Source organism: Balaenoptera physalus, assembly GCF_965194825.1.
Source record: "Balaenoptera physalus genome assembly, chromosome: 4".
NCBI classification, from domain to species: Eukaryota; Metazoa; Chordata; class Mammalia; order Artiodactyla; family Balaenopteridae; genus Balaenoptera; species Balaenoptera physalus.
This window is the reverse complement of record NC_138891.1, coordinates 24538760-24565278: the sequence shown is the minus strand read 5'-3', so window position 1 is coordinate 24565278 and position 26519 is coordinate 24538760. Positions and strand designations below refer to the sequence as shown.

Here is a 26519-nt window from a genome sequence, read left to right as displayed (position 1 = left end):
GAGGCAAAAGTTCCTGCACACAGGACACTGTCATAAAATCAGCACTTCCACCTGGCTGAAGGCTCACACCCAGCCTCGGGAACCTTCTACTGGAAAGAATTGCAAGCAAGGGGGATCACAGAGTTACACAATACATTTCTTAAATCTGTCTTGTAGGTGTAATGTTTTCTCCTGTTTTGAGATGACAGTAGAAGCTCACTAGATTTTTAGAAGGATTTGTATACCAAGAAAAACTCAGCTTAGATGCAGCATCTGGTTTTAAGTGAGATTCTGATTTTTTATCCACGTTTCCTGCTGAGCTGACTATGGCATAAGGAGATAAACTGAGTTGCCTATGGTCACACATGCATACTTCAACCCGGATGAGAAAACCACAAACTTCCCAGCTTTTCATTCTATTCTAAATCGTGAATAAATACTCAAAATAAATCAATAGGATATTCTAGAGCAGGAGTTCGCAGAGTGTGGGTCCCAGACCAGCAGCATCACCATCACCTGGAAACTTTAGTTAAAAACGTAAATTTTGCAGCCTCACCCCAGACCTACTGAGTCAGAAACTGCAGAACTGGGACCTAAGAAACCCTCCAAGTGATTCTGATGCATGATCAGATTTGAGAACCACCCAGCAAGAAGTTTCTGCCCAAATAAGAAATCCATTCATCGTTAAAAGGGATTACAGTTTTCTTTGGCAAACAACTTTAGAAGTGATTTCAATGTAACATTTCAAGTAAGACACTTCTGACATATTAACTGGAGCTGGAATGCTAATATTTTACACAATGATAAAATTAAATCTAGAACTTAACAGTTTCTCCTGAGAACTCTTACCCATCATTTACATATTTGTCTTAGTTGAACTTTGCAGCATGGAGAGAAAACAAAAGAAATTATGAAAGGAAAACAGCACAGCGCTCTGGAAAAAATAAAGTAGGGATGAGAGAGCAAAATAATGCCTCTACCTTAAGGAAAATGTACCATGTTTCATTAAATCTCAGATGCCACTGATGTACACCAATTTATGCACTATTAAGAAAGAAAAAATCTTATACACTATTAAGACACTATCAGTTATAAGGCCAACCCCAATTTTGGTGTCATCAAGCTAGAAAAAAGAAAATGAATCTTAAAATCAGTGAAATATGGTATATGTAAATATAAAGGCAAAGTATGTGAAATCAAATGCACATGGAAAATAAGTCTTTTTGAATTATCATTAGCAAACAGAGAAGGGCTACCCCCAAAGGTTGGTGGAGTTTCATTCTTCTAAGAATGGCACTACAATGGACTTTAAAAATGTGACAGGGAAGAAAAAAATGACTAAATTCATTAGACTTTTAAAGGATTTTTAAGATACACTAAAGCTTTAACAGAAATTGGGTTATTTTCTGAATACTAACCTTCAAAATACATTCTATCCTTGGTTCTCCTTGAGGCTTTAATCCAATTATCTAAGGTAAAGAAACGTTGATTAATTGAAACATCACAACTGTATACAACAGAACCTCTTCCTTCGTTGCTGGGGACACAGGAGCGGGAGGGTTGAGATGGACACTAACACAGCATTAAAACCCTGTTACCTCTGCCTTTTACTTTAATTTTATTTTAGGGGATTAGAACAGACTTTTCAATATAATAATCTTACCAATTATCTATCTTATTATAGCACTGGGGCAATTTAGAAAATAAATCAGTTATCAAAGAATTGACCAAAACACAGCATTGCACTTTGCTACCCTAAAACAAGAAATAAATAGAAACCTTTACATTTCATTATTTATATGAACACATCATTAATGCAAATAAGAATGGCAGAGGCAAAATATAATAACTGTTCTTCATGAAAATGTATTAGGTCACAACCCTACCATGTTTCCGTAAGGCTTCCACAGAGCCCTGCTGTATTTCACATCTATCTGTTCTACAAAACACATACACTTAATGAATCCCATTTTGAGGACTCGCACAGCACCGTTCAGCTCTATGTAATGAGGCTTTCATTTATGTGGTTGATATAACTAACTCCGTATGAATGATAACATATTTATCCGTGTATTTTGTGAGAGGAGTTTTTTGCCTTTTGAATTATATGCGTTTTAATTTATATTTTATAATTTATATACACTTTAATGTGAATGCCTGTAAAATGTAAGTACTCCTCCTGAAAAATAAGTATTGTTGCAGCCGAAATAATAATTTCGAGAGCAATAACTATCGGTGCCCTCGCAATGATTTTGGAACAAACTACACTGGGATTAAGTGCCCTGCTACACCCTTATGCAACATCTCACTGCCGATCCCCGTGCGCCTGATGATGCCTTCCTGTCATGCCTGCAAAGCTCTGCTCTATCAGCAAGTATAATCTCACATCCTCATCATTCAGAGGACATACTGACAAAGAAAATAAACTCAGAAGGTTGGTCCTGTGGGAGAAGGAACTGGAATTTCTTCTCTTGGCTTTATATTGGGAACAGATTTTCCATCAATCTAGGTGTTGTGAAGATACTCCTAGGAGGCAGGGATTGCAAAAGGCATCCCTGTTGGAGAGAATGGATTTAATTCATCTTACAAGCTAGATCACCTGGTTTCACATTACAGTTGGCCCTCCCTATCCAGGGGGGGTTCCACATCTGCGGATTCAACCAATCGCAGATCAAAAACATTTGGGGGAAAAAACTCCAGAAAGTTCCAAAAAGCAAAATTCGAATTTGCTGTGTGCTGACAACTTTTTACAGAGCACTTACACTGAATTAGGTATAAGTACTCTAGAGATGCTTCTGTGTACACAGGAGGATGTGCGCAGGTTATATGCAAATACTATGCCATTTTATATACAGGACTTGAGCACCCCCAGATTTTGGTGTCCTCAGGGGTCCTAGAATCAATTCCCCACAGATACTGAGGGATAAACTATCTGGATTTCTTGTGTGGATTGTGAAAACTCATTTCTACTTTATTTAACAGTATGTGGTATGTATGAGCTCCCTAGCATTTCTGAGGAAAGTAGGGGTCCCCTTGAAATAGTTGTTCAGATTGCTCCCACTTCCTGGTCTACCCATCTTGCCTTCAGTTTCACCTCCACTTTGTTAACCTTAGTGCTTAAGTGTTGCTAAAACATCCCATTAAACGTTTATTGAGCGCCTACTATGTGCCAGGCAATGTTTCAGAATGATTTCCAGAGTGCTATGGGATAATCAGAAACTGTCGCTGACCATGGGGACAGGGGAAGGAGAGGCTGGAGGGAAGCCAGTCTGGGCGCTTAAGGGTCTAGCTGGCTCTCCCTACAGGGAAACTCCTTATTTAGCAGTGCCAACTTCAGAAGACTCAAGTTTTACTTTTATTAGGGATGGTAACTTTTGTGATATGTAAACTCAAGACCTTGAGAGGCCTGCAGCTGTTTAGGAGATTGCCTTTTCTCTGCGTAAATGACCAGGAATGACCTCATTCTTCAAGGGAGACCACACAGGCCTCAACAGGTTGACTGTATCAGAACACAACTCTGCAGTACCATTTATAGAGCAGCAAGGCACAGGGTTTGGAGATCACTTCATTATGCAAGGAAAGCATCTTCCTTTTGCACAATGACTCCACAACATTGTTACTTAGATGTAGAGAACATTAGTAGCTTCTTGGTTTGCTAATGGCTATACAATTCAGGCACCTTCTCTGGACAACATGGCAAAATGCTGCTGGGTTCATTTTAATGCAAATTTATCTCTATTTCTACTATTTAATTACATAGACATATACTATAAAGCTATGCTTTGCTACTAAATACTCAGAAAAAGTTAAATAAGCCAAAACTTTGTAAGTTTGCCGTGGGATTTTACATTACGTTGCCGCACAGGACGCACAGGTGAGCACAGCACGTTAACACAACATGCTGTGGGCACGGTCCCCAGAATACCTGATCCCTGAAGCTCTGATCTACGCTTAAGTGCATGTAGCTAGTTCCAAAAGAGAAGCACTGAAGTTGTGTTACTCCCTAATTTACGACTAATTTATGAACCAATTGTTTTTTTCTGTATTAATTTTCCAAAGGTCAGTATCACTGTTAGCTTTTTACACAAGCTACCACCAAGTGAGAGAGCACTGAATAAATAGTTGCCAGCTTCTTAATAGAAGAGATTTGGAAAAAGCAGCAGCAGCAATAAATTATGTACATACTCTGTTCATTTTCACAAGAATACAAGGGCTTCCTGTGGAGTAGCCAAACTCGGGATCATTCACACCACTGCATGCTTCAAGTAAGACAAGAGGAAACTGACATGAAGTATATTCTGGACCCTTCTGCTCATGAAACGCTCCACTGGGACAATTTGTGAGATTCTTCTGTTCTTCTAAGCCATATGCTAAAAAGGAAACAGCCAAAAAGGACCTTAAACACAACCAGAAATATATCATCCTTTGGACAACATTCTTCAAAGACAAAAACAGCAATGCCATTTACTGGAAAATTTTAGGGAAAGAATGTTAAGTCTGTTCCTTTAAAGTCTAACTGCTATCTAGCGCTTTGCAGTTTATTTCATTCCAATACAAACTGGGTGACAGACGGATCTCTTTTGTCACCATTAGGTGGCACCAGCCATGGCTACAGCATTATCTGAATGCCTTCGATGCTCTTGGCCCAAAAGATACAATGGTGAGGACATAAAAACGCATTACCTCTGCCCTTATGGAGGTAATTTACAGTGTAGTGGGTAAGACAGCTGTTGAGGATAAAATCATAAATGAAGGGCCTAAAGAAAGGGGTACATGTGAGTTAACGTTAGCTTACAAAAGGGTGTTTTCAGCAGAGATGGAGGTAACGAGATAGATCCAAAGGGGATGAAGGAGTAAAATGGTTATAACTTGGAGATAGGGAAGGAAGGACAGAGGGACAATTCAACGATTTTTCGAATGTTTGCTGTGCACTTGGCACAGTGTTAGACAAAAGGGGCATAACGGGGAGCCAGTCTGCTGTGGACCCTGCCCTCAGTGAGCTTAGGCTACTGCAAGGCACTCACTAATAAACATGGTGCCACAATGCCTCAGTGAGAACTGCTGGTGTGTGGGTATAACTGGTACCAAAAAAAGGCCAACCTAAAATGAATTCAACCAAAAACAGGAACCAAAATTTCAAAGTACTCACATTTACTTACTTAACTTTATTTATTCATTTAAATTTATTTAAATTTGTTCGTTTGCATGCTTGCCATGCCGAGAGGCTTGTGGGATCTTAGTTTCCGGGCCAGGGATTGAACGCAGGCCCTGGCAGGGAAAGTGCTGAACCACTGGACCACCAGGGAAGTCCCAAAGTAAACACATTTAAAAGGAAGTATGGATCTTTCCCTTTAAAAAAAGAAAAAAAGTCAAAAATTTTGGTTTCAACTTTTATTTATCAAAAATTAGGATATCATGGGAACTATGTACCCATTAAATAGCCAAGAATGACTCAGGTATTGGGGAGGGGGGATAGGAGTAAACTTTTACAACAAAACAGTACCATTGACATCCGTCACTCCTTTTTGACTTTTGTGGCACAATCATGAATGTCATTCGGCAGAAAATATTCAAGGCCTACATCAGTTTCCTCCAAGGGCTTCTCCTGCATATACTCTGTTGGTACAGTTCATCAGGGACCATTTTTGTATGATGCCAACTTCCACTACTACACAAAACCGCTCTAAGTCAAGGAGTTGGATGATGAATGGTCAGAATATGAAGACCCCTGCCTAGCGCATGATGGGAACAGAGAAATGTCACCATTCCCAGAGAGAGCACAGAACCCCACATTCCTGAGGAAAGCCTAAAGTAAGATAGAAGAAGGTGTAGGTAAACAGGGGGGGAAAGACCTGAAAGAGATAACTTGAACAATATAAGATTTTAAATTCTAATTAGTATTCAAGGGGGGGAAAAAAAAAAGAAAACAACCCAGAGCAGATAATGTATCTTTTAACAAGAGACTGTATCTTTTAAACACCAGAAAGGCATTCCTAAGAGCAACAATGACAATTCAAAGTTTAAAAAAAGGGAGGGGGGAGGGCATGCTGAACTTTAAAGGTCTAAAAGTAAATCCCCAGTATAATAAAGCAAAAGTAGAAAATGAGAGAAAAACAAGAGATCCAAAACCCAACAACTAACAGAATAGCTCTAGAAAGAGAACCAGAAAACTGAGGTGAGGAAATTTTCAATAATAGTTTCCTCCACTGGAGAATCTAACTCTTCATCCTGAAAGACCCCATCAAGTTTCCAGCAAAGTGATATTTTAGAGACTGACACCAACACTTGGAAATTTTAGAACCCTAAGGAAGTACATTTAAAAACAAAAACAAAAAACCAACACTGTTGAGCAGAAAAAGGCAAATACAAAGGAACTAAAACTCTATACACAGCTAAACTACGAACAATAAAAGCAGAATTAAGTCATTTTCAGAAATGAAAGGACTAAAAACCTACATTCCATGTATCTTAAAAAATTTTTTTTTAATTTAAATACAAATTGAGATATAATTCACATATAACATTAGTTTCAGGTGTACAACACAATGAATGCTTGAATATTTGTACACATTGTGAAATGATCACCACGGCAAGTCTAGTTAACATCTTGTCCCTATGTATAGTTACAAATCTTTTTCTTGTGATGAGGACTTTTAAGATCTACTCTCTTAGGAATGTCCCAATACGCAATACAGTAGTGTTAACTATCATCACCATGCTGTACATTACATCCCCAGGGCTTATTTATTTCTAACTGGAAGTGTGTACCTTTTGACCTTCCTTCACCACTTCAGCCCTGCCCCCTGCTGCCTCTGGCAACAACCAATCTATCTGTCCTCTGCATCTATGAGCTTGGTTTTCTTATTTGTTTTGTTTCTTAGATTCCACATATAAGTGAGATCATTTGGTATTTGTCTTTGTTTATTTCACTTAGCATCATGCCCTTAAGGTCCATCCATGTTGCTGCAAATAGGAAGATTTCATTCTTTTTTATGGCTGAGTAGTATAGTGGTATACATACAATGGAAGAGTATTCATGTATCTTTCCTTACAAAGTTATTTGAGAACATACTCCATCAAAACTAGGGAATAGGGGCTTCCCTGGTGGCGCAGTGGTTGAGAATCTGCCTGCCAATGCAGGGGACACGGGTTCGAGCCCTGGTCTGGGAAGATCCCACATGCCGCGGAGCAACTAAGCCCCGTGTGCCACAACTACTGAGCCTGCGCGTCTGGAGCCTGGGCTCCGCAACAAGAGAGGCCGCGACAGTGAGAGGCCTGTGCGCTGCGATGAGGAGTGGCCCCCGCTTGCCGCAACTAAAGAAAGTCCTCGCACAGAAATGAAGACCCAACACAGCCATAAATAAATAAATAAATAAATTTATAAAAAAACAAAAACAAAAACTAGGGAATAAATAAAGAAAAAGAAGGCAGGAGCCAAGAAACAGTGAATCCAATCCGAAAGGGATCAAACGAACTCCCCAAATGACAGCTGGGTAGTAGAAGCCCTAAACAGAAACCAGTACAGACTGCAGCAGAGGGGAAGGACTCTAGGGAGGAGTTCTCCAGAAAAAAAGGGATGTAAGAGAACATCTCAAATGGCAGTATACAAATAAGGGAGTTAGACGAGAGCCTCTACAGATGGTAGAATATGACGTAAAGACAAGTATAAGAAGGCAACCAATAATGAAAATAAAATAGTAATTCAATTACTTTTGAATTGAGATTAGGGGAAGGTCTGAGGCATGTGAGCTAAATCCTCATCTAACATGGCAGGAAGTAAAGACAATGTATAAAAGTGATAAATCAAGAGCCAACAGATTGTATTTAAAGATACAGAAGAAAAATCCCGTAAGAAAAAGTTCAAAAGCATGAAGTTATTTCCTGTTGGAAATGTATCCAGAATCAGACGATTTCTCACAGCCTCACTGCTCCCGACCTTGCCAAGCCACTATCTCCACTCATCTAGGTGACTGCAATGGCCTCCGAACCAGCTTCCCTGATTCCCCTCTACAGTCTAGTCTCAAAAAACAGCCTGAGTGATCCTTTAAAAATCTGAGTGAGATGATGTTAATTCTCTGCTTAAGAACCTCCATCTTGGTCACTGTGAAAGTCAAAGAACTGAACAACAGCCTCTAAGGCCTACACAATCTGGTCCTCCTTTAACTCCCTGACCTCAATCTCCTACTACTCTCTCCCCACTTACTCCATCCAGCCCCTCTGACTTCCTTGATGAACCCTGAACACACTGGACATTGTGAGCCTCAGGGCCTTTGCACCTACTGCTGGGTAGTTCCATGGCTACTTCCCTCATCCTTAGATCTTTCCTCAAACATTCCCTTTCAATGAGGTCTTCCCAGACCACTCTGCTTAAAATTGCAGCCCTCTCAACTCTCCCTATTTCCCATCTCTGCCTTATTTTCCTCCACAGCACTTATTACCTTCTAACACACCACTAGATTATAAAAACTCCACAAACACAGAAATTTTCTGTTTGTTCACTGATGGAAATTAGAAGAGTGCTTGACACAAAAAAGACCCTCAAAAAGAAGTATTTGTTGAATAAAGGAACAGGACTGCAGCTAGAACAGAGTATGGCAGGGAACTACTGTTCTACTTATAAGCCTTTCTTTACTATTTGGTTTTCAAACCATGGATTATACTCTCACAAAAACATCTCTATTTAAATAATAAATATATATTTAACTTTCAAGGGAAAGAGATTTAGGAAGGTAGGTAGTAGAAGACGCAGGATCGAAAGGTTTTTGATTTAAGATAGGAGGGAGTTGAGGATTTCTATATGTTGACAGAAAGGATCCAACAGAGAGGCTAAACATATATGAGAAGGATTAGTAATTAGCATAATGCTTGAGGCAGTGAGAGGGGATGAGATGCAAAACGTGACCGGGACAGGTGGACTTAGATAAGAGGAAGGGCAGCCCCCCTTGTCAGAGCAGGAGGAAAATCACAGACAAAAAGGCTGCAACTGAAGGCTGGTTTTACTGGTAACGAGGAAACTGGGGGAGTTTCCACCTGAGTACTTCTAGTTTCTCTCGAAGTAGGAAACCAGGTTATATGAAGAAAGTGAGTTATAGGGGAAAAGGTAAGGAGCTAGAGTTTTGAGTAGAGGCTGGAAATAATCCCTTCAGAGAATTACCCAGGGAAATTCAGCAGGATTGCCAGGCAGTAGATGGGATCCATTTGAGGGAGGTGATCAAGTATTCACAGTGCTAATTAGTCTACAGAGGGCAGGCTCAAAGGAAGAGCTCCATCCAGGAATTACAGGGCTTCATCTAGGGGCATTACACGGCTTCATCTACTTGCAAGTTTTATGACAAACAGACTAAGAGGCGAGGGATTTTAGAGTACTGGCTTGAGTAAAAATGAAATGAAAGACTATGGAATTGACAAGCTTGACCAGAAGGGAAGCTGAGCGGGGAGAGGCTGGGATAAAATAAAAGGGTCAGTGAACTGGAAGTCCCAGTGAGGGAGACAAAGAGCGAGGGCAAGTTAAGCAAACGAGAAGGTTGTGTAGGAGCCCCATCAGCGACCTTGGCAATGGAGTCCTGCACATGCTAAGAAGCAACTGCAGGAGAGCGTGGCTGAGGAAGAGCTGCGGCAACCGCGAACCCAGAGGCCATAGCGCTTGATGGCTATTCGTGTGAATGTTAATAACACGGGGTCAGGACAGACAAAACGGAAGAGAAAACTGGGCCAGGACGGCTATTAGAAAGCACTGCAAACCAGTAGCTCTGAAAAACTCACAACCGATACACAAACTTTTTTTTCTTTTAATGACGAACACCATTCCTCGTCCCCACGCCGCAAGCACTACACTGGATCCAAAGATCCAGATCCTTATGGGCATCATTTTATAATACAGTTTTGCTCCATTAGTCACATGCTATTTGTTTTGATGCAGATATAAATGTTATGCTTCAATGAACTTACTCATGTACTTATTAAAGGGTAGATAAAAAAAATCAAATCAACTGCCCATTAGGGTTAGGCCCCTATGCTTTCCGTAAGTCAGAATACGGACTAATCATAAATTCATCATGAATAATCGTAAATTCTACTCGCTAAGTCCTCTCAATTGACTGTGTTTCACAGAAAGAAAGAAAAAGGCAAGACAAACTCTAATAATAATGTTTCTAAAAGTCATCATAATTTGGTCCTAGTTTCTGCAATAACTAAAATCTTTAACTTACTCTAAAAAAAACATACTTACACTTTAAAAATTTCTTAAGGTCATTAATGTACCCTCTATAGGACTCTGGATTAGACACGCTGAATGAAAAATCCAATGCCGTCACCGGTTTTGGAAAAACCATAAGCCCTATAGAGATAAAAGAAAAGGGGGGAAATTAATTACAGCAAATTCCCTTCTCTCCTTCCTTCTCCTTCCTCTTATCTCTAAAAAGGAAGATCTCAGTAAACTATGTGGAAACTGTGTTCACGGGTAGGTTGAAATTATCAAGAACCTCCCACTTCTATCTGACTATGAAGAGACATCTAAAATGAAAAAATTCCACGTCTTCAAAATCACGTCGGACATTACCAATTAGAAACCTCCTCTAAATCTTAGTTAGAATTGCTCTGTTCCTTAATTTAAAAGATGCAAGGTTTACTTTGCACTTTCTACATTCATTTTCTATTAAATATTTTTAGGTTTTGCCAATTTGCCATTAATATACGGAGAAAATTTTAGCAAATCAAAGTCTAAGCACTTTTGTCATTCAAATTACAACTGTATGAAAACATTCGTAAAGAAAGCTTACCTTATCAATGAAAGAGGCCTATACAATTTTAACTCTACAGTTAAATATTCTTCCTTCAATAATAAACACTGCTCGATAACTAAAATGTGGTTTTCTCATACTGAATTGACATATAACCACCAACAATTTCATATTAGCAATCAACACCCATGTATACAGAATATGTTTACATGAGTTTATTAACAGAAAATGTAAGCCTATGTATCTGTAACAATCAGGTGTCCAACTTTAAGCTTTCCTTGATTTAAAAGCATTAGATCAAAAGTGTGTCTGTACGTGTATAACTGAGTCACTGTGCTGTACAGCAGAGGTTAGCACAGCACTGTAAATCAACTCTACTTCATAAAAAAATTTTGTTTAATTTAAAAGCATTAGATCTACATTCAGCCTTGCACAAAGACTTAAACAAAAAAAATCCTAAAATTCTCACTAGTTTCTAAACATTCCCCATATATCAAAGTTATTATAGATAAGCCTTGCATTGAATCTGAAAATAAATAATAAGGTTGTTTTAGTTTTCATTAAAATTGCTTTTGCTGCTCTCCATGTACTGCAACTGCTGAAGCCCACGTGCTGCAACTACTGAGCCCGTGCGCCTAGAGCCCGTGCTCCGCAACGAGAAGCCATCATAATGAGAAGCCCGCGCACCACAACGAAGAGCAGCCCCTGCTCACTGCAACTAGAGAAAGCCCGTGCGCAGCAATGAAGACCCAATGCTGCAAACAAACAAACAAAAAACTGCTGCTCATAAACATCTAATTCGTTTTAGATCAAACCCAGTTTCTTTCAAATCCTAAATACTTGCCTTTGTTGATCTGCATGGTTCTTGAGTTAAACTACAATAGATCCGATGCTACTCAACTATGATGAAACACTCAATGTTCCCAAATGGCAGAGCAAATCTTATTCCATATACAGCACAAAAGAGCCCCAATTAGATTCCCCATTCACCTACTACCTCAACATACCAGATCACTTGGATTTGGATGATCTCATATGCCTATTTTTCCTTACCCCTCCACCAACTACAAAATCAATAGTAACCTTCTGATTTTTTAATAAAAATGTTCAATGTAGAAATAAAGCCTGACCATCCAGTATATGAAATGACCATCTGTGTATGTCTGAAATTGTATGTTTTCATTTTTAAGGTTTTACAGGAGGAACAAGACATAATATACTGTAAGTGAAAAAGTAACAGAATCAAGGCAGCTTATACATAACTGTATAAAAACACCCAACTTTAAGAAAAACCCAACTTTTAATAAAACATCCAGTTTGAAAGAAATTTTAAAGAAAAATATGAAAATGTCTATGCTTTATAAAAAAAAAAGATTACATTCCTTTAACATGACTTATTTCTATGGGAAGTTTTAAATGACTCAATTTACAAAAACTCTGCAGACCAGAATGTCTAAAACTGAATTTCTGATACAAGTTACTTCTTAGATCTTGCTGAGCAATGCTCCTGGAGCCTTAGTTCATTTAACAGCCTGTTTGAAACTCGTAAGTAAAAAAAACACAGCAGGAGTGTGCCGTACGGCTGCATTTTTGACGCAGTACACCTACGTCCTCCAAATAAAGTCTTAGCTTACCCCAAACCATGAACATCAACAGAATGTGAAAACTACAGTAACTCTTACGTCTTTACAATTTAAACCATCGGAGCATGAATATGTGTGTATGCATGTGTGTGCATCTATAGGGGTGTGCATGGATGGTATGTGTTTATGTTATATGCATGTATATGTTAATACACATACCAATTTCAAACTAGCATTTATTTTACCAGGTGCAAATACATTATTGAAATGATACCATTTAAAAATAAACTTAATAAGGTCATTGTTAAAAACAACAACCAAAAAAACCTTAGAAAATACAAGTAGAAATAAAATTTAATTACCCATAATTCCTTTATGAAGAGAAAATCATATTTAACAAACTAATATACATTCATCTAATATTATATTGATATATAATATGAATAAGTGTGCATATATATTTGTTTATTTGAACTAATATTTAGTTTTTAAGTACTATAATACACTTGGTGAATGATTTTAAGGAACTCAGTTTAAAACTACATACTTAAAAAAGTATATTGAACACATTTTACTGCTTATATTATTCATGCAATTATAAATGGTTTAATATTTCTGAAATAGATCAGCTTATGTTCAATAGTAATAGTCACATAACTTAAGGCAGCAAGAGAAATAATTATCTTAGAATTCATCTAGGTAGAAAGAAAACAGGGCTACAATGAGAGATGAGGAAAAAATTAGCATGGCGCTGGTCTCAGATACATGGTCAAACAGACCAAAAGAGTTATTCATGATATTTAGATAAATATTAGCTGCAAACAAAGGAAAAGCCATTAGAACAAATTTTCTAAGAAAACTGGTTGGGGAAACTGGTTCAATCTCGCTGCTGATATAGCTGAGAAGTCCATGCAGTGGGCAAGGATCTAGGCTAGGGTTCCTCAGCCGTGGCCCTAACGACATTCTGGACTGGATGAGTCTTTGTTGTGGGAGGTTGTCCCATGCACCGTAGGGATGTTTAGCAGCACCCCTGGCCTCTACTCACAGCAGCACGTCTGCAGTTGTGACAACCAAAAATGTCTCCAGACACTGCTGAATGGCCTTGGGAGGCAAATCACGGCTGGAAGAGAACCACTGCTGCAGACAGAAACCTCCTGCTGCAGACTCCCACCTTCCCTGGCCTGCGTGCCCACTCTGCCTGCTGCCCAAATCACGCTCCTCCATGGAGAGCCGTCCCTTTGCTACCATCTCTGGAAGTTGTTCATATTTCTGGGAATTAGATACACTGGAGTTCTGCACATTATTGTTATTTACTTCTATAAAAATTGCCAGCACCTTGAGGACAAGGGCCGTGTGCACCAACGAAAGCAGAGCTAGCATTCAAAGACCAACTGTTTGAAAAGAATAAAATCAGGAGGGAGAAAATGTGACTTAAACAAGTGCTCCAGTTAAGATTTTCTTCCGTACGAAAGTACATTCTCCAGTATCCTAGAGGAAATTTTTTTCCCTAAGACAATCAATAGAGAATAATTCAACATATTAAGAGTATACTCATTTTATTCTCTATTGACTTCTTACCACTTCCATACTAAGCAATTAAAAACATGAAGCATGTATTTTATAAGACCAATGCTCTAACCCACACCAGAGCTGAAACATATACTTTATAAGTAAATTACTCAGAGCAAAGTGAAACTACTACACAATATTCATAAACACCATTCATAACTATAACTATATTCATCAATCTGGCTTCACTTTAACTCTCAATATTCACTTCTGCTTACTCTTGGCAAAAGACTCAAGATTTATCAGCCAGGTTTTTGTATCACTGTGTAAATATTAAAGGTTTTTATATCAGTATGTAAATATTAAAGGTCTTTATATCACTATGTAAATATTAAACAACAAACAAAATCAAAACTTTCACATTATCTAACCCTGAAGTTTAACATCTTCTACCGGCTATATAATACAGACTTACGGAGAAGATAAAGTATAACCCAATTTTGTTAGAAGCCATGCTAATCACAACATAATTAATTACCTGGACTAGGAATCTGGTCACGATATTTTGGAACCTCATCGTTCAGAGTCTGAAGCATAGCCCACATCGTGAATGAAAAGAGTGCTGCCAGGAACCCATAAAAGACTAGGTAGAAGAGCAAGATCAAACCTGCAAAAGAAAATAAAACTCATAAAGTTGAAGATATACACAGTGTGTGTGTGTGTGTGTGTGTGTGTGTGTGTGTGTGTGTGTGTGTGTGTGTGTGTGTGTGTGTGTGAGAAAGAGAGAGAGAGAGAGAGAGAGAGAGAGAGAGAGAGAGAGAGAGAGAGAGATGTGGCCAGGGTAAAAAAACAGACCCATCATTGCAAGGCTACAACTCCAAGCTCTGCCATGCACACAGCCAAGTATCTTCATATTCAGATCGATATGAATTCGCCCAAGCAAGGGGTATTTCAGCAGGCAGCACCCACCCACATCCTGTGACCCCCTCCTCTCCTCTGATACTTCCAAGTACAAGTAGCTTCCACAGATCATACTGATTCAAGATCAGAGCTTTAAAATTCCAGCACATAAGGGAGTATTTCCCGAAATGGATTTAATGCTCTCTAGAAAGAAAAAAGATGATTTTAGGTTGGACAAAACCCCCAGTATGTATATGTGACAAACAAAAAAATTAACACATAGGACTTCCCCAGTGGTCCAGTGGTTAAGACTCCGTGCTTCCACTACAGGAGCCATGGGTTCAATCCTAGGGGAAGTTCTGCATGCCGCACAGGCGGCCAAAAAAAAAAAAAAAGAATTAGCACATCAACCCTGTATTTCACAGTAATTATTAGCATAAATTTGGGCTTTAAAAAGTGAGTTGATTTAGAGAATAGCCAGGAAACATGCAGAGAAGATAAATCATGAAGGTGGTATCAATGAATAAAGTTTAGGAAAAACTGGTTGAGTGGAAGCGTCATGCAAAAGTGAAGAGAGGAGCATCCCAACCAGTGGGACTTGACAACTCCACCGCTAAGCACGCAGCAAGAGCTGGCAGACGCAAGTTTCAACACCAAGGGCTTAACCTTTTTTTCTTTACAATCTGGAAACACTAAGATCTATCCTAAGCCAGTGATTTATTTTGTGAACATCTAGAATTATTTTTCTCAAATGTCTATATTCAAAGATCTAACATCATAAGTGGTCACCATCAAGATTATATACTAGAATATATTGTTAACGTCACACATTTATATTTGAACATTTAAAAACTGATCAAAGGGGACTTCCCTGGCAGTCCAGTGGTTAAGACTCCGCGCTTCCAATGCAGAGGGCACGGGTTGGATCCCTGGTCAGGGAACTAAGATCCCACATGCCGCGCAGCAGGGCCAAAAAAAAAACCTGATCAAAGAATATTCAATAAATCCCCAGTTACAGCAATAGTAGAGAACACTTAATTCCCCAAAGTTGAATTAACATCAGCTTTATTTTCCAGTCTTAACACAAAACCTGCTTATTAATATTTGTCCTAGCAGAAGGGCTAGAGCAGGGGTTCCTAACCTGGACTCTATGGACCCTTCACCCTCATTCATCCCCAGAAGGATTAACTTCAGAGCTTCTATGACTTCTGGAATAATACATTTCTGAATATACCCATTTTTCTTCTGCGGAGTGGCTCTACAACGTTCTCGTGATGCTCAAAAGACCCTGTGACCCCGAAACAGATTGTGGCAAAAGCTTAGATAACTTTCATTTGCTACCTGCGGGCCAGGAAACTGCCTCCCCTTTTTTTAAGCAAAGGGGAAACAGTTAAAGCAATTTCATTTTAATTTAGACCAGCATTCCCCGTCCTCCCCCTGCCCCAATTACCAGGAGGCCAAAATAGGGAGCGAAAGGACAGAAGGAAGAAAGGAGCACAGGATGTCGCCTCCAGACAGCATCACTTCCCTATCACACAGAGCGATCCTGTTGCAGAAACACAAAGGAAGACCAATCTCAAAGAAGTGATCAGTTTACTACAGAGGTAGATGAAATACGTGCAAAGCCCAAAGGATGGTTTAATGAGATACAGGGGAAAAACCATTCTTTCAGATCTGGGTATTTGTAGGAACTAATGGATAAAATCCTCCACACAGCAGACCAGGGTACAAATATATAAATGTGATAATGAGTGGGGGATGTGTTCCACCCAATAAAGCCTCACTTACAGAGCAGGCAGATGGAGGCCACAATAGTTTGTCAACTGACGCAGTAAGATATTAAACTGGAGAAGTTTAAAACAGAAGTGCCAAGAGTTTAATTATTTAGCGGTGTTTCAAAGTCATCTGAAAATATGCTTACCATTTTCAAATTTGATTTTAAATTTTCAGGAAAAATAATATAAAGCGGATTTATAAAAATGGTTACAAAGCAAATGAACATATAGCAAACACGAACAAAAGTGTAAAAACTTCCTATAAAGAGTTGGGTTGGGACTTCCCTGGCAGTCCAGTGGTTAAGACTCCACCTTCCAATGCAGGGGATGCGGGTTCCACCCCTGGTCAGGGAGCTAAGATCCCACATGCCTCGGGGCCAAAAAAAAAAAACAAAACAAAAACCACAACATAAAACAGAAGCAATATTGCAGCAAATTCAACAAAGGCTTTAAAAATGGTCCACATCAAAAAAATCTCAAAAAAAAAAAAGTTAGGTTCATAAAATAGATGCACAGATTAACAGCCATGTCCCAAACCTGATGCCATGTACTAGTGTCCATTAAGTCAATTTTGAATGTAGGGAGTGTACCGATAAGTGATTTTCAGCACTGAAGCCAATTTCCCCTGCTTGATAAGATCCTCTCACCAAGAACAAACTTAACATTTAAAAACTAAAATTAATCTCACTTATTAAAACCACATATGAAAGACCACTCACAAGGATGGCAGTACTTTATCAACTTAACCGCCTTTCTCCTACACTAAGAAAAAAAATACCTGAAAATAAAAACAGAAGTTGTAAATTGCTGTTCTTATATATCGGTATCTTGCAGTTATTTACTCAGATGCATTCCTGACAATGACAGGTATGAAACTAATTGAGCTACCCTAGCTGAGTAATAGGTAGTGCAGATGGGACCTGTTCAGTGTGCCATGTCTGCCACAGCGCTAGTTAATGAAAGCAGGGAACAGGTAAGTCATTAGGCTTCATCAAGGCCTGGACATCCACACCTGTTCAACACACTTCTGCAAACTTCCTAGTTACCTGAGGGTACCTAGACAATAGAAAGACTATGCCTTATTCTCAGAGAATTCTGATGAGAAACAACTTCCCCTTGGTAAATAAATTAACAACCTGTTTATAGTTTTAAAAAATTTAAAGCAGAGGCAGGTATAATTTTAAAAAAATCAATTATATGGACAAGTACAAATTTAAAGTCCTTTGTATATACAAGTTTTTATAAGGAGCTATTTATTGAGGTATAATTCACATTTCATTCACCTATGAGTGGAACTGCTTGGTCATGTGGTAGCTCTGTTTAGTATTTTGAGTTAAGTACCAAACTGCTTTCCAAAGCATCTATAACATTCTACATTCCCACCAGCAGGATTCCAATTTCTCCACATTCTCATTAATACTTCCTAGTGGGTTTAATTTGCATTTCCCTAATGACTAATGATGTTGAGCATTTTTTCATGAGCTTATTGGTCGTTTGTATCTTCTTTAGAGAACTGTCTATTCAGATCCTTGGCCCATTTTTATATTGGGTTGTCTTTTTATTGAGTTCTAAGAGTTCTTTATATATTATAGACACGAGCCTCTCGTCAGATACATGATGTACAATTATTTTCTCCCATTCTGTGGGTTGTCTTTTCACTTTCATGACAGTGTCCTTTATTATTATTTTTTCAGTAAACATTCCTATTTTAATCTCAGCAAATGTTCTCATTTGGCACCCGACTGGCATCAAACCAAAGCCCTTAGGCCGACAGGCATGGGCTGAGACCATCTGCAAACTTCCCATGTGTAAGGTCTCAATGGCTATGCGCATCAGAGCACCTGTTCCTCTCTCTAGTCCCTTAGAGTGGCCTAAGGTCTCAGGTGCGCTAACAGTGCTGGGCATGAGGTGGTGGAAAAGTCGTGACACTGCAGTCTGCTGGGATAGGAAACCAAGCAGTGCCTTGAAAGCAAGTTCTTTTCTCAGGCGACAGATACCCAGATAGGGTCCTAATCATGCTTATTCAACATACTCCTGGTCTGCCTGGGCTGGAATGAAGAAAGAGCCATCCTCCCCAGTGCCACTGGGGAGGAGACACAATCTGGTTCACACTTTTTAGAGCTCAAGCATCTAAGGAAGTCTTGTCTGGGGGGATGGGGCAGTAAGCTCTCAGGTCAGCACTGCTGGCCAGGGGAAATCCCGAGTCCAGCTTTGCAGCCTTTGCACAGTGGGTACTTTCCCAGGATCCATGAAAATACTCAGAGCCCATCAGGACATTTTACTTATATGCAGTTTCCAACTGTCAGAGGAGTTCAGGACTGTCTGGCCTTCTCAGGACCTCAATTCAAGATTAGCTATTCAAAGCATAAGAGGGAATACGTTTTAAGAATCAAGGCTGCTCTTTTCAGCCCTGCTGAGGGAACAATTTCAAACATGACTGATAGAGAGAAAGCTGGGCACTCAGCAGGGCACAAGGTGGCTTTCAGCCCAAGACTTCTCTGGTGCAGCGGAAGTGGGACCTCAGCGTGGGGTCCCGCCTTCTAGCTTATCTCCTGCGAGGCTAGTTGACCCGGCAGGCAGGGATCATGCGCAGCTGCAGGAGAATGAAGACTGGAGACGTGATCAGGCCGAACCGGAGCTCCGAGTCTGCTCCACCAGCTTCTGGCACAACAACATCTCCAAGACGAACTTCAGGCGAAGAACCGTGAGGACCCAGAAAAGGCGGAGCACGGCCAGCCGCTTCTCTCCGTCCTGGGAAGAGGCGCACGGAGACGACAGTGGTGAAGTAGGTGCTGAGCCGGTCAGCGGCGAAGAAGGGCACGAACACGTTCCACCAGGAGAGGCCGGGAGCCAGGCCGTCCACACGCAGGGCCAGCAGCACGGAGAACACCGACAGGGCCAACAGGTGCACGAAGACCTCGAAGGGAGCGAAGCCCAGCCACTGCACCAGCTCCCCAAGCGCGGGCCAGGGCCTGGGCGACGGTCCCACCTGCCCGGCTGCACCGCCACTCCCCACAGGCCTCGCTGGCGCCTGCCGCCGGCGTGGCCAGCGAGAGGCAGAAAGCGGCCCCGCCTGCCCCGGCTCTCGGCCCCAGCCCGGGACCCAGCACTGGCCACCAGCCGACGCCCGCCTTGCTCGGACGCCATGCCCCGTCGGGCGCCGACAGTGTCCTTTAAAGCAGAAAAGTTCTTAATCTCAAGGAAGTCCAGTTTACCTATTGTTCTCCTTGGCTGCTTGACTTTTGGTATCATATCTAAAACAACATTACCTAATCCAAAGTCATGAAGACTTGCAATTATATTTTCTTCTAAGAATTTTTAGTTTTAGCTCTTTAAGTCTCGGTCTTTGATCCACTGTGTGTTAATTTTTGTACATGCTATGAAGAAGGGAACACTGGGGCTTGGGATAAAAACTGGGCAAGGTCCTGGATGGGTTGGTAAAAATCTAAAGGAGTGGAGAGAATCTCCATACCTGACCAGCTCTTGGCTACCTATGCCTTGTCCCTGAATGCTATGACAGGGAAGTCTAAATACAAAGAGGAGGTGCAGAGAACCAATAATTACAAAATATTGAGAAGAAAAACTAATCCAATAAAGTATCAAACGCAACAAAGAAAGTAATGCCTGAAAAAACTGGGTTATAACAGGGTACAGAACAAGGGGGGGGAAGCATGAGTATAATTAAAATACAGAGCATAAGGTAAGAGAATAATTTTTCAAAATGTGATTTCATATTCTGATTGTTAAAATTTTAAAACTTAGTAGATAAGCTGAACTGGAGAAGAGTCAAATAATAATAATAATAAAAATCCAGACACCTAACAAAAAAGCAAACCAAAGACTGGGAAAAATATTTTGCATAATATGAAACCAATAAAGTACTTATTTGCATCTAGAATATATAAAGAACTCTTACAACAAAACAAATTTCTAAAACATGGACAAAAGTTTTGAACAGAAACTTCATCAAAGATGTAATGAGAATTGCAAAACAATACAGCTCATGAAAACATATTCAACATCACTAGTTATCCAGGACGGGCAAATCAAAACCACTACATGCTCACCAGAATGCTAGAAATTCTAAAGACTGACCATACCAAGTGATGAGCTAGGAGCGGAGCAACTGACACTCCAATACACTGCTGGTGAGAATGTGCCAAAACAAAAACTGATTTTGGAAAACAATTTTTTGAAAAGTTAGTAGCATATACCTATGATAGGATCCAGCCAATCCAGTCCTAGATATTTAACCAAGAAAAACGAAAGCACACGTTCGCAGAAGAAAAAGTATATGAATATTCGTAAATGCTTTATTTGTAATCACTAAAAACTCCAAACAACCCAAAAGCACATCTACAGATGAATTAATAAATAAATTCTGGCATATAATACAATGGAATACTATTCATGAACTACTTCTCAAAATAACTGTGCTGAATGAAAGAACTCAGCACTCCTGGCCCCAAAGAGAACACGCTACATGATTCCATGCATTTCAAGTTTCAGAAAATACAAACTAATCTAAACTGTCAAAAAGCAGATCTATTTTTGCCTGGATACTGGGGAGGTAGGGAAAGAGAATTACAAATGAGAAAGAGGAAATCTGGGGAGTGATGAATATTTTCATTATCTTGATTAGAGTGATAATTCCATGGGTACAATATGTGTATATGCATATAGGTGAATATACACCAAAACTCAAGCTATACATTTTAATTTTAAATACGTGCAGTTTACCATATGTCACAATTATACCTCAATAAAGCTATTTAAAAAACAAAAATTTGGAAGAAGGCCTAACCTAGAGAACTAGCCAAGCCAAAGAAAAATTCAGTGAGCTAAAAGATCAAACCAAGGTGTTTTACAATACTGGGCAAAAAGAGAGAGAGTGTATGGAGATTGTTGAGACACGGGAGACAGAACCAGAATATCAACAAATCTAACAAGAATTCCACCAGAAAAGGGGATGGGGAGGAATGCCCAAAGAAATAACACATTTTGTATCTAGATTGGAAAAGATTGAAAAATACTAGAAAACACCCTATACCTAGACAGAAATAGGTAAAATTTCAGAATACTAAAAATAAAGTGAAAATTTCTTAAAGCTTCTAAAAAGATAAAACGGGTTTTACCTAGAGCAGAGAAATATGACTGACAGATATCTCATCAGCCAAAAATAAAACAGTATATTCCAAACTGAGGAGGCTTTAAGTTTTAGCTACACTGTCTTCATTTCCTTCTTTTTGGAAGAAAAACTTATATATTATCTAACCTGAAAAAAAAGGACAAAGTTCACAGACTAAATTCTAGAAAAAGCTAATATAATTGTACATTTTTCATTTTTTAAAGTTTTCTTTAAAAATTTAAGACAAAGAAGAAAAATATATAAAGCAACGGTGAGCAAAGAAACCAGTAAGACTTGCTGGTAACATCTAAGTAGGTGTTGATTTTAATTTCTTTTCCTTATCAGGTCTGAGGAATAACTTACACACAATAATTTTCATTGATTCCAAGTGCACAATCCCAATGAGTAGACAGCTGCATGTATTGTGAAACCACCACTACACTAATGATACAGAACATTTCTATCACCTCTGAAAGGTTCCTTGTGCCCGTTCACAATCCGTACATCCTTCAGCCAGCCAATGATCTACTTTTGCCACTACATTAGTCTGTATTTTACACAGTTAAATATTAAGGTAGGAATAATTTAATAGTAGTCTAATAAAAGACATTCTCAAAGTGGGTTAAAGAAAACCTTATAGCACTATAAATAAATGCTATTTATAGACAAAAACCTAAAATTATAACACATACTGGTTGAAAATAAAGTAGACCTTGGCTCACAAAAAGAAATGTAGATGTGGCATTATTACTGTAAGCAAACTATTTAGAATTCAAGTCAAAAGGCATTAACAAAGCAAAGATAATCTCTATTAATAAAAAGTAAACAAAACACATCAAGAAGATACAGCATAAAAGCCATGAACATTTGTGATGCTAAGTGGCTTAAGATATGTAAAGCAAAATTTATCACAATCATCTGTAGAGATTTTAACGTACCTCTTCCAGAAATCCACAGATCAGGTAAACAATAACAAAAAGGATAATATTTTAAAAACACAACTAATAGTTATTTAATATATGTAAAACTTTGTAGTCACCAGAAAATATACTCTTTATAAACCTGGAACATTGCCTCAAAACTGACCATGACTTAAATTTCAAAAAACCAAACCAAAACAAAATAAAAAATAACAAACCTAAAAAAAAAAAAAGAAAAAATCAAGGCCACATTTTTCACAATCAAAGTATGTTAGAGAAGTATAACAAAAATTTAGAAAATGGACTGCTAAATAACCTTTGGATTAAAAAGACAACAAAACCCAAAGTATTCAAAATCCAAAACAATCATGTAGCAGAACACAAAGGAAAATCCATAGCCTTATATGCATTTACTAAAAAACAAGACAAACCAAAAAAGCCAGGTTTTAAATTCAAGACTAAAATAAATTCAAGGAAAGTAGGAGATTTAAGATACAAGCACAAGTTAATGGAAACAAATGCAAAAATAAATCATTAATTTTATCAATAAAACCACTTTCCAACTAGTAAGCTCGAAAATAGATGAAATATATGATTTTTAAAGAAAATAAACACATTCAAATCAGAAGTTCTTACAAGAAATAAACAGAGCTCTATCCCTAAAAGAGACACTATGTCCAAATGGCTTTAGTTAGTTCTCCCAATTTTCAATAAGTAGATCTTTCTCTACACACAAGCTATCCTTTTTGTATGCTCCGTAAGTTACCTAAATCTTTATAAGGCTAGCACTCTCCAGATACCAAAACTAAACAGACAGTACTCGCACAAATTTCACAAATTTATTTTATTTTAAATGCTTACATAGAGCTTACATGCTATAGAGTGATAATGACACAGGAACAGAGATACCGATTAATAACAAAACACAACAATAATCAAGAAAGGATCCATATAATATCCATGTAACAAAGCTGGCATTTCAAATCAGTGAGAAAATGATGAATTATTCAATATATTTTGGGATAAGTGATCAGGAACAGCCTATAAAAGACTGTTAAATTTGTGATAATATTTATTTAAACAAGTACAATTTTTAAAATAAAAGAATTAAGAGACAAAAGACAGCAAAAAGATGAGCAGGTCACTGTAAAGAAATGAAAACTGAGCAAACATAAGTTGCAGTTATCAGAGATACTGCAAATTAAACCAACCAAGACATCAGCGTCCCATCAAACTGGCAAAAATTTTTAAAGAGTGATAATAACCAATGCTCAGAAAGTTGAAGGGAAACAGGTAATTTGATCCCTGCTGGTGGGAGTATACATTGGTACAGCTATACTGGAGGACAATAAATTAATATAAAAATAAACATATACTATAAACCGGTGATTCCATTTCTCAGTGTCTACCCTGGATAAATAGTTGCACACATGCACTGCACAATGTGCAACAGAAAAATTGGAAACAATTTAAATATTCATCACAAAGAAATATATATATATATATCTTGGATATATATCCCTACACTATGGAATATTATGCAATGACTCAAAGGAATGAGATAAATAAATAGGGGCGGGGGAGAGAGAGGGACAGAGACATGGAAACAGTCAAGACACATTAAGTGAAAAAAAGGAAGTTCTAGAACATACATTCTTCCTATTACTCATGTAAAAGTAGAAAATTAATTATTCCTACATAGTCCATATATACTCATATACATACACACACACATATATATACATATACACATATATAAGTGTGTTGAAAAAGGACTGGTAGGAAAACTGATAAGCAATCATTATCTGTGCTAAAGACTGCGATTGGTAGAAGGCAGTGAAGAGAAACATGAATATATTCATGTATTCTTTTTTCTCCAACATCCAATTAGGAATATTTACAAATACACAGAAAAGTTAAAAGAAATGTGAGTGAACACGCATAAACCCCACCTAGATTCTACCTAGTAAAGTCTAGTATATTTATCTCATCTATTCACCACCTATTTTTTTTAAGAATTTCAAGTTGCAATGTCAGTACACTTAACCCCTAAACACTTCAACATGCATATTAACTAAAATTGAGGGAAAATTACATTCAGTGAAATATACAAATCTCCAAGGTACCATGACATGGTTGTTGAGAAATCCATTCACCTCTATGATTCAAACAGCTATCAAGATACAGAACGCTGCCATCACCCTATAAAGTTCTCATGCCCCTTCCCAGTCAATCCCCATGACCACCATCCTAGAGGCAAACACCATCGTGGGCTTTTCCCCAGCATAGTTAAGTATAGCTTGATTTAGAATTTCAAAGAAATGAAATTATACAGTAGTATATTCTCTTCGGTAAAGCTTCTTTTCTGCTCAGCCTAATTGTGGGATTCACCCATGTTTTGTGTTATCTGTAGTTTGCTCCTTTTTACTGCTGAGTAGTATTCCACTGTGTGGACATTGGTTTGTTTATCCATTCTACTGCCGGACACCTGGGCTCTTTCCAGTTTGGAGCTACTATGAATATTTTGTGTATTTTTGTGGACATATGTTTTCATTTCTCTTGGGTAAACACCTACAACTGCTGGGGATCATGGGGAAGTGTATATTTACTTTTACAGGAAATTGTTAGACCTTTATCCAAAGTGGATATACCACATATGTTTTAAAAAGTATGATAGGTAACAGTGGTTACCCAGGGAAGAAGCTGAGGATGACAGTGGACTTACTGACTATTCACATCTGTACTATAAAAACTCAAATACTGAAGTTACTTTTGTTATATGAAAAGAACAAAGCCAAGAGTCCACATTCCATTATAAGACACGTTCAGGTTTCTTGGATTAGCCTACACTGACCACTAACTAACTTCTAAAGCATAGGTCAGCAAATCATGGCTGCTGCCTGTTTTTGTAAATAAAATACTGAAACGCAGCTAGGCCACTAGTTTACATATTGTTTATGGCCGCTTTCAAGCTACTAACAGCAGAGCTGAGTAGTTGCAACACATACTGTATTCCCGGCAAAGCCTAAAATATTATCTGGTCCTTTAAAGAAAAAGTTTGCAGCCTCCTGTTCAAAAGCATTTATATAGGCCTTGTTTTTCATTCCAATGCGACATCTGAAACTATCTCGTGCAACTTTTCCCTCACAGAGGGAACTAAGACCAAGAGATTTTTAATGACTTACCTAAGCTTAGATGGAGATGTGGAATTCTAATTCAGGTCTATATTCTGAGTCCTAGTCTGATCATCTTCTCAGTATACTGGTAAACTTCTAAGACTTATCAAGCAAAAATACATAGGCCCACAGGCTCACTTTGACTACGATGCCCTATCTGGAAACTTAAATGAATTAGAAATTTAGTGGAACAGAATCATGGTGAGCTGAGGGGAATGATGAACAAGTTTCTCCACAAACAAGACTTTCATAGTGTGGAGCTATACCAATTAATCAAAATACTCTCAACTTTAGCCCAACGACCAGGTGAATCACAAGTGGAAACTGACTAAATGACAATTTATTCATCAAAAAAATAGTAAGTGCTTACTATGTGCTAGATGTTGTAGGGACATAAAATGCACCTGTGATTCCTGCTCTGTGAGAACATCCAGCTAGTAGGAGCAATGTATATAAACAACTCTAATCCAGGATACAAAATTTTTAGGTGTTATAGACGATAAATGTATTATTTTCACCTGGGCAAGTCTGAGAAGGCTTATGGCAGAGAGGGCACTAGATCTATGAAGCAGGGGAGAATTTATGATGCAGAGAATGAAGGGCATGGGAGAGGGAATGAGTAGGGCATTCTAGACCAAGGGGCCTTAGACATACCCATTTGGCTATGACATGTGGTATACGGGGAGCAGGGTGTAAAATGACAGATTATTTAAGGTTGGAAATGTAGTTCTAAGCCAATATGTAATATATCCGGAATACCAGGCTGTCTGGAACTGATTTAAACCTTCTGAAAGCAGTGGGGATCCCAAC

At 38.6% G+C, this 26519-nt stretch overlaps 1 protein-coding gene and 1 pseudogene across 3 annotated transcripts in view; both read right to left on the bottom strand.

The window, feature by feature from the left end:
* ATP1B3 (ATPase Na+/K+ transporting subunit beta 3) overlaps window positions 1–26519 on the bottom strand; it is a 41820-nt gene that overhangs the window by 7640 nt on the left and 7661 nt on the right. Inside the window, exons 2-5 of one of the 2 annotated variants that reach the window (XM_082461310.1) lie at window positions 14349–14477; window positions 10208–10315; window positions 4165–4349; window positions 1398–1448 (exon numbers count right to left, since the gene is read on the bottom strand). In XM_082461310.1, the coding sequence (XP_082317436.1) occupies window positions 1398–1448; window positions 4165–4349; window positions 10208–10315; window positions 14349–14477 (473 nt within the window). The remainder of the gene's footprint in view (window positions 1–1397; window positions 1449–4164; window positions 4350–10207; window positions 10316–14348; window positions 14478–26519) is intronic. The other variant, XM_082461311.1, reaches the window with a different exon arrangement.
* LOC309659561 (transmembrane protein 203 pseudogene) lies at window positions 14490–26367 on the bottom strand (annotated as a pseudogene). The gene is made up of 2 exons: window positions 26364–26367; window positions 14490–19674 (listed from the first exon to the last, which is right to left on the bottom strand). The product of its transcript is annotated as a transmembrane protein 203 pseudogene (transcript).